Below are 14,432 nucleotides of genomic sequence, written 5' to 3'. Positions count from 1 at the left end.
CTATTATGTAAATTTACATGTGCAAAATGATGGAAATATTTTCCAGGTATTTTGATGACATTAGAGTTTTTTTTATGTTACTATTATGTAATACCTACCTCCAAGCTGTGTGCTAGGTGTATTGCAAGGGAAACACACACCTGTCACATTGTCAAGTCTATAAACTTCTACTAATGTGTTAAATAGGTGTAATCACCAAGAGTATCCAAAATATTCATCAGTTTGAGTTAATTAACTCCTGTGCATAAACTTCAGTAATTTTATGGTGTAAAAGTAAAAAAAATTCAATTTTTAAGTTACTTTCTGTCAATGAAATTATCAAATTCTGTCATTAAGAAAAATGGGATCTGATTGCACTCTGCTAAGTATATTGAAGTGTTAAAGAAAGCACTGATACGTCTCTATCTTGGAAGTGTGTGTGTGTGTGTGTGTGTGTGTACTTATTTCATCAATCTCAAAGTAATTCTTTAATCACTGTATTCTATATCAGGAAGTAGAAAACATAGTGCAGACTTTTTGACACAAATGTTCAACACTTTGAACTGTACAAAGGATAAAAGATATTTGATGATAATAAACATTTATTTTGTTTTATGTTTTAAGGCCAAGTAGGTAATGTGTGTGTTAAAATATCAAAAGTGTGTTTATTAATTAACATTTATTGCCCACTTTTAAACACTGACTCTAACATTGGTAATAATAAGCCTATTTGTAGTGTAATTTAAGCATTGGGCCTAATACATAAACTTAACGCAAGGCTTAGTGAAACACTACTTGGTAAATTTTATTTTGCTTTTGGCTATTTTATGTACAGAATACATCTTTTTCAGTGCTAAATTATTCAATATGTATTGAATTTGAAAGAATGTCAAAGTGATGGGAAACCATTGTTGAATGATTAAAGAAAATTATAGAATTTAACTAAAACGGATTTGTCTGTACCTCCAAAATGCACCTACTCTTCACTTATTTCATCAGTCTCGAAGTAATTCTTAATCACCAACAAAAAATAAAGAATAACAGAACAAACCTTTCAAACAAATCAGCATGAATATTGAGCATTCAACATAAACACTATAGTTGGCCTAAGAACAATCAGGTGATAGTTTTCCTGCTGAGTGATGATTTATACAATTGGGCATTACTAAAAAAGAGCGTGAACATGTTCTCAACAGAATAAGAGAATAAGCCTTTCATAGTTAGTGACTTACATAACCTAAAAGAGATACATTTATTACATATACCTTTCCAAAATTAATGGGAATAAAACCTTATCTCATTACATTCCTATTACAGCTTATCCAAGAACAAATTACACATCTTTCCTGCAGTTTTACAGTGTTATGAGATATGTAGTGCCATATTAAATAAGAAGATATGTTGATTTGTGTGAAGCTTGAATGATGCTATAATGATTATATATCTTAATTTGTATGTGAAAAAAGTACGTCCGTGTAATACTATTCAATTCTTACAGGTTTCCATGGTTTCAGTGACAGGTCCTTCATAGGAGTGGTCAACTGCAGCTCTGAAACTCTCGTTGCAGCCACATCCTCGAGTAGCTTTGCCCGTGGGACAACCAGAGCCCCTAACTTGACTATATTCCTCTTTCTGAAGTTCTTGGACAAGAGTTTGAAGACTTTCCAGGCTGCTAGACTTTCTCATCCCAAGAGAAGGGCCAATCTGCACCTGTGACTCGATGCTCTTTATATTATCTCCACCAGAGGGCACTAAATAACAGTGAGAGCCTGGTGACTGAAAGCTCCCTACAGGTATGCCATGATGTTGAAGTGTAAAGGAAGAGAAGGTTAAGAGGAAAAACAGTCATACTATTGGTTAGTAACAGAACAAGTCTGACTCATGTATCTAAAAAGAACAACGTTTCTAGCAAATGGCATCAGCATATGGTGTTAAATACAGAAATAAAGGTGAAACATAAACTAAAGTTTTATAACATAGTCACATATAACAGAGCAGAAACATCAATCTTTTTAAATATATAAAATGAATCTACAAAATCAGAGTTATGGCATTCATAATTAAATATATTAAATTGCACATTTTGATTAATTTTGGGGTTTTTCAAATTTTATAAACTAAATGGCTAATGAAATAAGTTAAAACTGTTAGAACCATATGTATAGTTGTGTTAAATGTTGTTCTATCTCTAAAAACTTCTTTCAAAAGACTATTTACAAATCTCAACTTGTTCTTAGCATGGCAAGACTAAAAACAAGTGTACATTTTTGAAATAGCAGTATTTTGAAAAATTAGAGTAATTAGAATTTTTCACCCTATTAATGTATGAAAGAGAATTAAAACAAAGCAAAAAATTTGTATGGACCTTAACATGTTGATAACATTCAATATCTTTAACTTTTGTCTTTAATTTCAGTAGTTTTACCCAGAAATGTATCTATATGTATGTTTTCTATATAGGTATCATACAAGGTAAGCACTGTTAACTAATTCTTGAAGTTGTAATTTTCCTATATTCAAAATGTATTTCTAATAGGTACTTACCATCTTTCACATAAATAGCTATTCTCGTTAAGTGCTGCACTCTATATGCAAAAAAAATTATGCATGCAACAAGCCTTATGCCTCCCCTTCATTGGAAATGACTCATTCCAATGTGTCTCTCATGCAAACATTATGTGATAACCCTCCACCATTTGACACTCTATCTATTCAATTCTACAAGACTATCACTTTGAGTTTTGGAAGAAAATGGAAGCACCGGTTTTCAGTGAGGAAGAAGGGTGGGAAGTGTGAGTACATATTGGAAATACATTTTCAGTATAGGATAATTATAACTTCTGATACCATACATAACCTCTTCTCACATAAATAACTAGAATCCCAGATTAAATAGATGGGACCGATGTGAGGGAAAGAAAGAAGCATTCAAAGGACACACCTTGAGACGAGAGAATCAGATCCAAAGATCTAATGTGGGAGACTGCACCACATCTGAACCAGGTATACTCTTTGCCCATTGGAGAAAGGTAGGGTATATATGGGTGGAAAAACAAAGCACATTCAAGTGTGTGGGAAAAAACAATGAAACTGCCCCTAGGTGTAGAGTGGCTAGGGCGTGACGGACCGCACTCAGCAAGTCAACTGCATCTAAAACCCATGCTACTGGGAACTGACATCCATGCAGGGGTAGGATGATGATCATACCGTCTTCACCTCAAGTTCAAGAGACCAGAGGGGATCTCAAACCCCCATGACTCCAGAACAGGGCACTTGTTAAGAACAGAAAATGATATATCATTCCAGGAACTTGACATCCAGTATCAAAAAGATGTCTACCATAGAGAAATGAACTCCCTCAACAGTAAAACTGACCAGAACTAACCCAGTCACAATAACATCCTCAGAATAAGATAGATCAAGGGAGAGCTGAAGGGAAAGAACCATAACAATTCCAAGTACCTCCACTGTGACTCCCAACACAGATAGAGTATAATTGAGGGAAGAATATAGACATCCATAATACGTGTGTGAGGTCTTATGTTGATTGGTTCTACTCTAAATCCAAAACCTGGCCACTGGGAACCAACATCCATGTGGGGGTAGGATGAGGGATCCCAATCTAAGGGGTGAACTGCAATTTGAAATCTCACTCCTTTGGTTTTCATATGTTTTATAATGCAGAATATCATGCCATCTACACCAGCAGAACACCACCACCCTACTCTGGACTGAGTGGTATTTCTGTATTTATTTTTTTATTTCATTAAACCATCCACGGTCCACCACCACAGCAACTTGGAACTGGAAAGTGGTAACAACTCCCAAAATCTACTAGAAGGATGTGATGTTCTGTGTTGATGAAAAGATAAATAACTTAAATATCAATAAACCTGTAAAAAGAACCACAGGATACCTAAAATAATAAATACTTATTAAGCCTCATCGAACAAGATATTTAACCTAATTAATAATTAATGTGGAAGTAGAAATACCGGTAAACCGAAAATAAACATCCCTGGCTCAAGAGTTCCACCAAGTGAATAGGAAGAAAAAAATATAGTGAAATTAATGATAGATATACCAGTAAGATGAATTACAAGTAATCCTAAAATAGAAGACCATGTTAAGCCTAAGCGAATGGTATAGTAGAAAAATACAATTAAGACTAATAATAATGGCTAACCTAAACTAGACTACGAGTCTGAAGCAATCTAATGAAACTTACGTTATGTAACTCAAATAACGAAAGATAATAATATCAACAATAAAAGTATACAAAAACCATAACAGTATAATGTCTTATCTTTCCATAGTCAGCAAACTGTAGTGGGCCACCAAACTCGAGGCAAGGCCCAAAGAAGATCAGTTCATAGGACGATCAGTCTCCTGATGAAGTAAAGCTGAAAATCTTCCCGCAAAGTACCATGACCTGAAGCCTGTGTAAAGTGCTAATAATAGAACCAATAACCTCCAATGTGGTAATAGAAACTTCATAATGCAAATGAATAACCAAACACAACTGTATTGGCAGAAACAATAAAAGTTGTTTTGTAATGAAGTAATAAGTTCCGTAACTGAGTAAAAATATAAAATAATTCAACTTTGGAATAACGCAACAAGTTACAAATATCACTACTGTATAATAAAGACTAAACTTGAGAGAAATTAATACAGAGAAACGGAAAAATATTAAAATACAACACTTGAAGAGAGCACAAATTAAACGTTAGAACACGAGTACTGCCAAACGAGAAGTGATAGTTGGTAGAATTGAATAGAGGGAGTCACATGTGTACAAAAATTTTTTGCATATAGAGAGCAGCACTGAAAAGAATAGCAATTTACGTGAGAGTAGGTAATGTACCATATCGGGAGTATATTTTCAAAGAATTATAAAGTCATTATTAAAATTAAGGTTAAATAAATATTCTAAACATTCATTTTAATTTCACTTTTACAGCATATGACTACAAGATAAATGAATCCTAGGTTCCAGCAGAGGAGAATAGTAAAAGCTACACTAAAACAGATGTAATTTCAAAAATGAATATTAAATTCCAACAAATGTCTCTAAATGGCAAATAAGTTAATGTTTCAAGATATTATTATTCTGTATTTTCTGTTATATCACCTTGTCACAGATCAGTTCTTATTTTTGGACATACACAAGATTTTTGAGATCACCTCCACCATTATTAAATGTTTAGATATTCAGACATACAATACACTTGGAGAAAAGAAGAGAGAATGTATTCATCCAGAAGCAAGTATTTCAATTCAAACTTAAATCTAACAACTTAGATGTCTAATATGTTACTATACTTCTGGATATACAATAAGCCAAGAAAGAAGGGTTGGAAGCGAGCAGCAGCATATATGTGAGGTGTGGGAAGGAGAAACATAATAGTGTATATGTATACCTATGTATAGACTCCACAGATGTTGTATCTGGAACATTTAACTGGGATCATCAGCTTGGGACCATTTAGTTACCAGGATCACTGTAGAAGCTTTTTTAAAACTGAGGAAGTAGAAGAAACAGCACACTGGTGCAAGCAACAAGATATGAACCACTTGGACAGGTTCATTCACCTGGACAGATTGCATCATTTAAAGGACATCCAAATCAGATTTTAATAGCAGATAACTGAGAATTCATGTCTTAGATCATCACCCAAGATAACCCTGAGAGTTGAGATTGACATGTAATGTGATCTTTCCTGCCAGAATTACATAACCAGTGACAGGCACTAAGAAGTGTCAGTGTGAATCACGTAGAAAGGAAATGTAGGGCACAAAACAATAAAACCAGTGCAGCTACCAAAGACAATGAGCAGCCAAAGTCAGAATGGTGCAAGAAAATGTCTTATCACCTTTCCAGGCTGGTCAAATCCTGAGAAGAATAAAACTATCATCATATAGAAGTAATATGTCCTTAAAAACAAATCTCTATGACATATCAATAGCAAATCCAAAAGACTCTGACCCAAAGTAAGAAGGAATTTAAAATAAAAATTTACAGAAAACTCTAAAATTGGACAAAAACAAAAAAACAGATATTTAGAAAAAGGTAATGCTGGAGCTTTTAAAAACGAATGCAAATGTTGAAATGGGTGCTGGGAAATCATGTTTGTACCTTAGATGGATTATGGAAAGCATTCAGGAAGATGTGGTACAATTTGGACAAGAAAGTCTAATGATGGGGCACTTTGCAATGGAACTATGCTAAAGAGCTAAAGGTGCACATTCATCAAAAAATGGATGAATGGACATAGCAACATGAACTGCAATTATATGGTGAGACTCCAAAATAATTTTATTAAAATGTACTGAACCTCAGTATAATCGTATTCAAACTTGCTTATCTTTTTTATTTACTTTAAGATATTGTTGTTTTCAACTGTCTGAACAGCATTTTTTGTGCATACAAGCTAAACAGTCATGTCAGAAACTCCTAGGGCTCAAATATAGTTTGACTTAATTTTGGACTATTGACCAGAAGGAAGGAAGCCAATCATCATCACCCAATGCCACAAGGGCTTTCAACCAAATCGCGAGACTGACCATCACTTAGAATGCACACACAATTAAGAATGCAGGGTGTGTTTAGCAAAACTGTGATGCAAACCTTTGACCACTCAATCAGCAATCCAGCACATTAACCACTAAGCCACAACTGACCCTGTAACAGTGAGATTAGGAAAAATATTACAAGCTTTTCTCTGTGAAATTAATTGTATTTGAGAAATGTACATGTAAAGTTAAATGTTGCACGAGTATGAACGATTTTTAACGTATTCAAAGAAAAGTGAAGCAGATATTAGAATTCATATAATTTGTGCCCTTTATAAAACTAAGACAATTGTATTTCACAACTAGAGGCAGATGGAGCTTTTTAACTTCCTAGAAGGCTTTTTGAAGTTGAGATTACTCAATAACACATTGTGTATTTACTTTAAGTGTTACTTTTTTTTTTTTTTTATAAATTTATAAAAACCTATATAAAGGTACTTTATCTTTGTAATTTATGTATTTTAAAACAGGATGGCACCTAACAAAAGCCTTAACATATAACAGCAAAACAAACAACTTTAGAGAATTCCAATACTTTAGCAAAGAAGTAAGGGAATATTCTTACAAATTACCACTTCTTCCTTAACTTTGTAAAAAAATACTTAATAGTCTTTTCTAAATCATGTATAGGTTTTTATATGTAATTTTCTAAACAAATACATTTAATTACTTTCTGTTTTGCTGTCTACCTTAACAGTATTGTTTAAAAGTAGAAGCTCATGTGGATTTTATATATATATATATATATATAAACTGTGTCTTGTGACAAGTTCTAAAAGACACCATTGTTCTTTGGCATAGAAATCTATTTAGTATTATTTGTAATTATGTTGTACAATTTGAATAATGGCATTAATATTGTAATTTCTGCTTCCCGTCAGCTTTAGTCATGCAAAAACTTTTCCGGAGTTACAATTTTTGTCTAATTAATTAAAGAATGTTTTAGGTGATTCAAGAAAAATTTAGTTTGAAATATGTAAATGTGTGTTTCAGTGTCCTGAGGATAATCCAGAAGTAAAAAAATATATCTAATGACTCAGACGAGCTTGTCATTTTTTAAAGTGAGAAATGAGTAGAGGTACTGTTATATCATGCAGGTTGTGTTTAGGCTTAGAGTTCAAGACAAGACTATGATTTGAAGAGATCATGCATTGTCAAATAAAAGGTTAGAACTGTAAGTATCTATTTTGAAATTAATTAACTTTGTGAATATTTTGTGATAAAGAACTTTCTATAATTCCAAGAGGGAACAGAAATTTAGTACATACAAATGATTGACACTTGTGTCGCAATTACAATGAAATAAATAATTAAAATAATGTTTTCTGTATACAATTAAAACTAATGTACTGAGGCCATCAGTGGCCCCTTTTACAAAACATTATACATTTTGATGTTAATATTTCAAAACATGGAGTTTTTTTTTAAAGGAGGCCCTTAATAAAAATATGTACAGAAAAATGTTGTATTTTAACTATTTATTTGATTAAAACTTTAATACTCTGATCTTTTAGATTGTAGAAATTTTGTGCAACTTAGGTGTTACAATTTAATTATTTATAAATCTATGTATTATCAATTTTGTATCTTTACAAACATTTATTGCAAAAATTATATAACTATATTACAAAGAAAATTTACTTATGTGGTTTGAAATTTATCTGCATGGCCAACAACAGAAACAGTTTAGTAACTAGTGAGAGACTCTATGGAAACGTAATTGACAAATGAGTGCTTGTTTACTTTCGAACAATTCCTGTATTTAATCTGATATATAATTGTGATATTATTTCAAACAAGACTGATATAATAGTCAAATCATTCTTTACTGGCCAAATACGAGTTTTCAGTAAGATGAATAACAGCATTTCAACTATATCCTGTTGCTTGTATGCCATTATCAAAGAGGCTTTTCACACAATACCAAAGCGCATTTGGCTAGTTGGATTACAACATAAAACATTTACGACACAATAAGTTTTAATATTTGTATTTTATTAAAACCTTTATTCATGTCACAAGTAAATTTTCAGTATAAATCTGATTAGAATTATAAACTTAAGTGTTTTCTAAAAGACCATCATGAATAATATGGTATACTGTTATCAACTTCCTAATACAAAAAAAAGAGAGTGGTCAAATTTTACTAGACAATACAAGAAATGTTTGTACAAGTTTTATAGTGTTAGTGGAAAATCCATTAGTCTTTGACACCAGGCTACAAGTTTATCAACTCCCATTAAAACAGGAATCACATAATAGTAAAAAATCCAATTTTATCCTCCTTAAGACAATCCTAAAGTCCTTTTTTTCTTATCATCATCAGCGGAATTGAAGTATAAAGTTCTATATGTAACACACAAAAGCATACATACACTGCAAACAAAATGACTTGACAGAGATTCCAGTGAATTAGCATGCACAAACTTGGGTTTTATTTGTCCATAAGCTGCTGCAAGGAAAAAATAGGACAAGTTATGGACCAAGTATTATGAGTAATAATTATCTTTCCTTACACAGTTTCATCTTGGCAACAAAAAATATTTGTAACTTAGTAAGCAAATCCTTTTATGACATACATAGTAGTGAAAGGATTAAAGTGAAGAGATCCCAGGTGCAAGACCAGTAATGAAACAAGTGTTCATGAATAATGAACATATAGAAAAAAAGTGATAATGAACACAAATAAAATTATGAAAACGGATCTAGTTAATGAGGTGATGTTAGACACGAGACAGGATGTGAAGCAGAAGTTACAAACTAATGAGCATATTGAAAAAAATGTAATGTTATTTAAACACAAGTTATAAAACAGGTAGCTTAGCTTATTGTGGAGCATTTTAAGTTTTATTTATGTAAAAATAAGTCTGTTAAGCACATAATGTGAAATCAATACAAACTATAGATAATAAGAATTTTTTCATTAAAACTTTTTATATAAGGAAAAAAAAAATCTCACATCTGATGTTAGTTCTTACAGTTTTTTAAAGTATACTTAATTCCTAAATGATTTTGTCAAAAGATTAAAATCTCAACTTATCAGTCAACTCATATTTGTATAATTCTTTATTACTTGTAGATATTTTGTCAAAGGCACATTATTTTATTGATAATCATAAAATATGGACTGACATGACTTTTTTTTTACTCTGTGACAAATTTAAATCCATGTCTCTCCTCCGAGATTTGGATGAGGCACATATAGTACGTTATATTTGTTTTTTTGTTAGTTCGGTTGTGTGAAAAGCTACTCAAGGACTATCTGAGTCAGCTGTCCCTAATTTAGAAGTGATAGAGAAGATTTAGAAGGCAGCTAGTTAACATCACTTGCTGCTAATTCTTGGGTTACTTGTATCAAAAAATGGGATTAACTGTCACATTATAACGTCCCCATGGCTGAAAAGGCAAGCATGTTCGATTACAGTATTCAAACCTGCAACCCAAAGATCACAGATCAAGTTCCCTAACCTCTAGACCAAGCCAGGCCCCATTATGTCAGTAAACTGGTGGCTGAATAGAAGAACATGACATTACAAGATATATTAATAGTAGTAAAAAAACTCACACAACTTCATTCTCTCCAATTCCGTATAGTATTTTCATTTTCACATAGGTCAAACTACTAGTATACTAATACAAAGTTGTTAGGGTTAATTATGAACTAACTCTACTAAACCAAAATAAATATGTAAAACATACAGGATTCTATATTAATTTATATTATAAAAAAATTAAAGCAGAAGTGAAACATTAAGTTTGTCTATCCGTAGTTTAGCACAAAACACAGCTACACAATGAGCTATCTGTGCTGAACCAACCACAGGTATTGAAACCTGGTTTTTAGCATTACAAGTATGCAGACTTACTGCTGTGCCACTGAAGAAAAGCTGAATAGTTTTATTCGATACTTACAGAAAAGAAATCACTAAAACCTTTTTTTCAAAAAGACTGAATAATATTATTTACAGCTAAATTCAGGCTTAGTAAACAGCAACTGTCATTTCTTGCATATTTGGTGACTTTCAATCATTTGAAACTGGAAATTCCTTGTGACTGGAAGATTTATCACGACAATCGATATTAAACAATAAAAAATAGGGGTTGTATGTATTGTTTACCTATTCATTTGATTTCTTCAGTTAACAAAGTATTGAAGTCTTATGTGAGCATTTGAGATTCTGTAAACAATGCTCAGCATGGTTTTTAAAAATGTTTTTTATTTTGCTTAACCATCCTATTTAAGTTTTTAATAATGTTCATTCTTTTATGGATCATCACAAACCAACTTTCAGAAAGTGTGTTTTAGCTGGTGGAAGAGTGACTGAGATAAACAGAATTCTGCCACATTGGTCATTCTCATGTTCTTAGAATCAAAGTCTTAACAGCTTCTTCAGCTGTTAGTAAACACTGCTTTGAGAATTACTTTCTGATATACAAAGGAATAAATAACAAATTTTAAAATAAGTCACAGATAACCTCCAAAATTGTTGGACTAATTGAAAAATTTAAACATTACTGATGTTCAAATATCAATAACAAGGCTAAAGAAAAGTCAGATTACATATGTGAAATAACAGTCGTTTTATGTTGATGAAATGTTACTTCCCATCAAGACAGAGTTTATTCACAAATTAAATTTTGTGTTTAAACTTGTCTTTAGAATTTTCACAAACTTATTTCTTCTTTCTGTGCAAATTCCACCACCTTCATAAAATAATGTAATCTAATAAAACCTGAGAATGTGTATGGTAGTCATCAGTGTGTCCTGGCAGAATGCTGTATCACTACTACAGCTGAATATTTCATCACAACTAGCAAAAGTAGGAGTACAAAAGTAAGTAATAATTCATGAGTCTTATCATTAATTAATTAATTTCTCTCTGAAAAATAATACAGTAATTTCCTTTTTTATTGTATTTTTCAATTTAAGTTGTTGAAATTATTAAGTATATATATATATATATATATAAGATAACATACAAGTGTGTGTGTGTGTGTGTGTGTGTGTGTGTGTGTGTGTGTGTGAGAAAGAAGATGATTCCAAAAATAGTTTAAAAGTAGCGTACAAGAAAATTTATATTAAATAACTCCACAAAAGGAACAAGTTTTGAGACTTACCGTTCTTTTGTTTTTTACTAAATAATACTTCTTGAAGCTCATGCTTTTCTTGGTTTTGTGAGTTTTGTTGTTCCTCAGGTTCCACCTGTTTTTGTCGCCCTTCACGAGCTTGCTTGTTACGCTGAAATGTATCAGTGTTATGAGCATCCAGCTGGGCATGTCGTTTTTCTGACATACTTTGGCGACCAAGTCCATCTCGGGATAGGGTGAATTGCCTTTCATCATCCAATGAAAGCCTACATAACCAGTATCACAAATATGTATAAATAAAATGGTTGAAGAAAATAGTTTCTAGATAAATAAAAGTAGCAATGCAGAAGTACACTTTTGTACCCTTTAAAAAATTAAAATACTATATTCATAACTCAACTTAAAATTTTCTGTAAATCCAGTATCTTTAACTTTCTTTTGAAAGGACAAGATTAAATTTCAGTTTCTTCTATAACTTTGATACTAGGATACCTATCATATATGATCAAATGTTATAGTGTAAATAACTTCTCCTATAATTATTCTAAACTTCTGAAATAAAATAAAATTAATTTCTTCCTGATAAAAAGAGATAAAAGCAACAGTTATAGATGCCTAGACTCAATTATAAATAAACAAAAAAGCAGTTTTTTCTAATGTCTAGCTCCTGACAAAAAAAACAAACTTGTATTAACATCAAAATACAACTCGATACAACAGCTCAAGTCATTACAAAAAATCAGGCTAATGAGAGGTAAGTTTAATAGTTCAGATGTTAACTTGAGCAATGTCATGAAAGTTATTTGGAAAATTAAGTTGGAAAAAAAATTTAAAAAGCAAACAAACACATAATAAATAAGTTACGTGTGAAAATTAGACAAAATAAAATTAATAAGCTACAAATAAACCCAACAGAAGTTACATGTAGTGTACAACTGTGCATGAGAAGAAAGAAACTTTATATAAGTGAAGATTTCATAAAATACAACATTTTACTTACTGGCTTGTTATGACTTCTTTGTCTACCAATGTACTTTGTTCCTCACTGTCTGCAGTTTTACTTCCTTCTGTGTGACTCGTATTTTTTGCAGAAGCCGAGTATAGGTTGTTTGATGTGGAAGATCTATAGAAAGATTTGGGTCGAACTGGATTTCCATATAATCCTTCAATAATCACAGATTCAGACATTGGTATATTAACTGTTGGAGAGAAGGTTGGATCATTTTTAAGGCTATCCTGTCTAGTAATCTCCCCATGTAATGCAAAAAACTGATTATCTCCCCAATTTTCAAGGCTTTCCTGAAAGTACAACTCATTGCCAAGTGCATTGGCTTTAGTATCTTGGCCTGTTAATCTGTCAATAACAGGGTTTCTACCCAATAGTTTGGTTTCTTGTATGTCCATGTCTAAATTTTCTGCATCAAAACTTCCAAGAGCTCTTGATCTGGGAACCAATATTACTGTGTCTTCTAAACTTTCACTGGTAGAATTATCTGGAGCAGAAGGTTCATTTTCCAGCAGACGAGTGGAGTTCTCTTGGGTGTCTCCAATGGAAGAATCACCACTGCCATAAAAGGTTGAATTGTCCTGACTAAATGATGAGAGGAAGGGAACAATATTTTCCGAATTCTGAGCCGGCAAAAATGTTTCTCGAGCAATGGTAAGAGTAATGAATTCAGTAGCACTACTAAGGCCTTCCTTTTTAATGATAGCATGGCGAAGCATTTCCATGGCTTCTGTGTTTTTCATTCTTAGCAAAGAAATGCCATTAATTTTAATGAGCTGATCATCGATGTGAAGTCGGCCATCCTGAACAAAGCAGAGATAAATAGAAAGTCAGTTAAAACATAAAATATTTAACACTTATAGGATTTTATCTATTTCTACATAAAAATAAATCTATTTAGAAAGGCTAATTATTTAAACCTTCATGCATTTTTTTATTAGCATGCAAAATTTAAGAAATCAAGATTCTAAATGAACAAATAGTGTTTCTTGTGATAAAAATTTATTATTGTTTTATTTTTTGAGCTAATATTTTGATCACTGTATAGAGGCAACTTTATGAGTATTTTCCTTAGAATTCTACAAGAATCAATAACTTTCATGTTATAGGTAATGCTATTGATCTTCTTGGTACATATATTTACAAGTTAATTTGTATTTTATTATAGTTTCTTGCTAACATCTATTACTCAACATGGTATCATGGCTTTTTGCTAAGGTTTCACTAGTGTTACTACTATTTAATACTCAATTTGACATCATGACCTTCCTGCTAAGGTTTCAGTAGTGCTACTACTATCTACTACTCAACTTGATATTATGGCTTTCCAGCTAAGGTTTCAATAATGTTACTACTATCTATTACTGATAGTGCTACTACTATCTACTATTCAACTTGATATCATGGCTTTCCAGCTAAGGTTTCAATAATGTTACTACTATCTATTACTGATAGTACTAGTACTATCTATCTAATCAAAAACACCTTAGGTGTGAAAAAAAGATGCAGCCAAAAAAAATTGAGCATATGACTTAAAGGAATGAAATCAAAATTGGTGGCTAAACTGGTATCTATACTTAAAGCACTGATAACAATTTTACAGGAAATATTCATTCATTAGTTAGCTAGGCCACATATTTTATTTTACCCACCATCATGCCCAAGTTGAACAAAAACATGGTCTGGCTAACCACTGAATGAATATTTGCTGTAAAATTCTTACCAATACTATAAGTGTAGTTACTAGTTTGGCCACCAATTTTGATTTCATTCCTTTAAGTCA

General features: G+C 31.9%; 1 protein-coding gene across 4 annotated transcripts in view; it reads right to left on the bottom strand.

The window, feature by feature from the left end:
- Window positions 1-14,432, bottom strand: part of LOC106460226 (partitioning defective 3 homolog) — a 102,608-nt gene that overhangs the window by 16,489 nt on the left and 71,687 nt on the right. For 2 of the 4 annotated variants that reach the window (XM_022386891.1, XM_022386892.1), the window contains exons 13-15: window positions 12,644-13,452; window positions 11,674-11,909; window positions 1,476-1,766 (exon numbers count right to left, since the gene is read on the bottom strand). In XM_022386891.1, the coding sequence (XP_022242599.1) occupies window positions 1,476-1,766; window positions 11,674-11,909; window positions 12,644-13,452 (1,336 nt within the window). The remainder of the gene's footprint in view (window positions 1-1,475; window positions 1,767-11,673; window positions 11,910-12,643; window positions 13,453-14,432) is intronic. The other 2 variants (XM_022386894.1, XM_022386895.1) reach the window with 2 other exon arrangements.

This window comes from Limulus polyphemus, unplaced genomic scaffold, assembly GCF_000517525.1.
Source record: "Limulus polyphemus unplaced genomic scaffold, Limulus_polyphemus-2.1.2 Scaffold731, whole genome shotgun sequence".
NCBI classification, from domain to species: Eukaryota; Metazoa; Arthropoda; class Merostomata; order Xiphosura; family Limulidae; genus Limulus; species Limulus polyphemus.
This window is presented reverse-complemented; position numbering and strand designations above follow the sequence as displayed.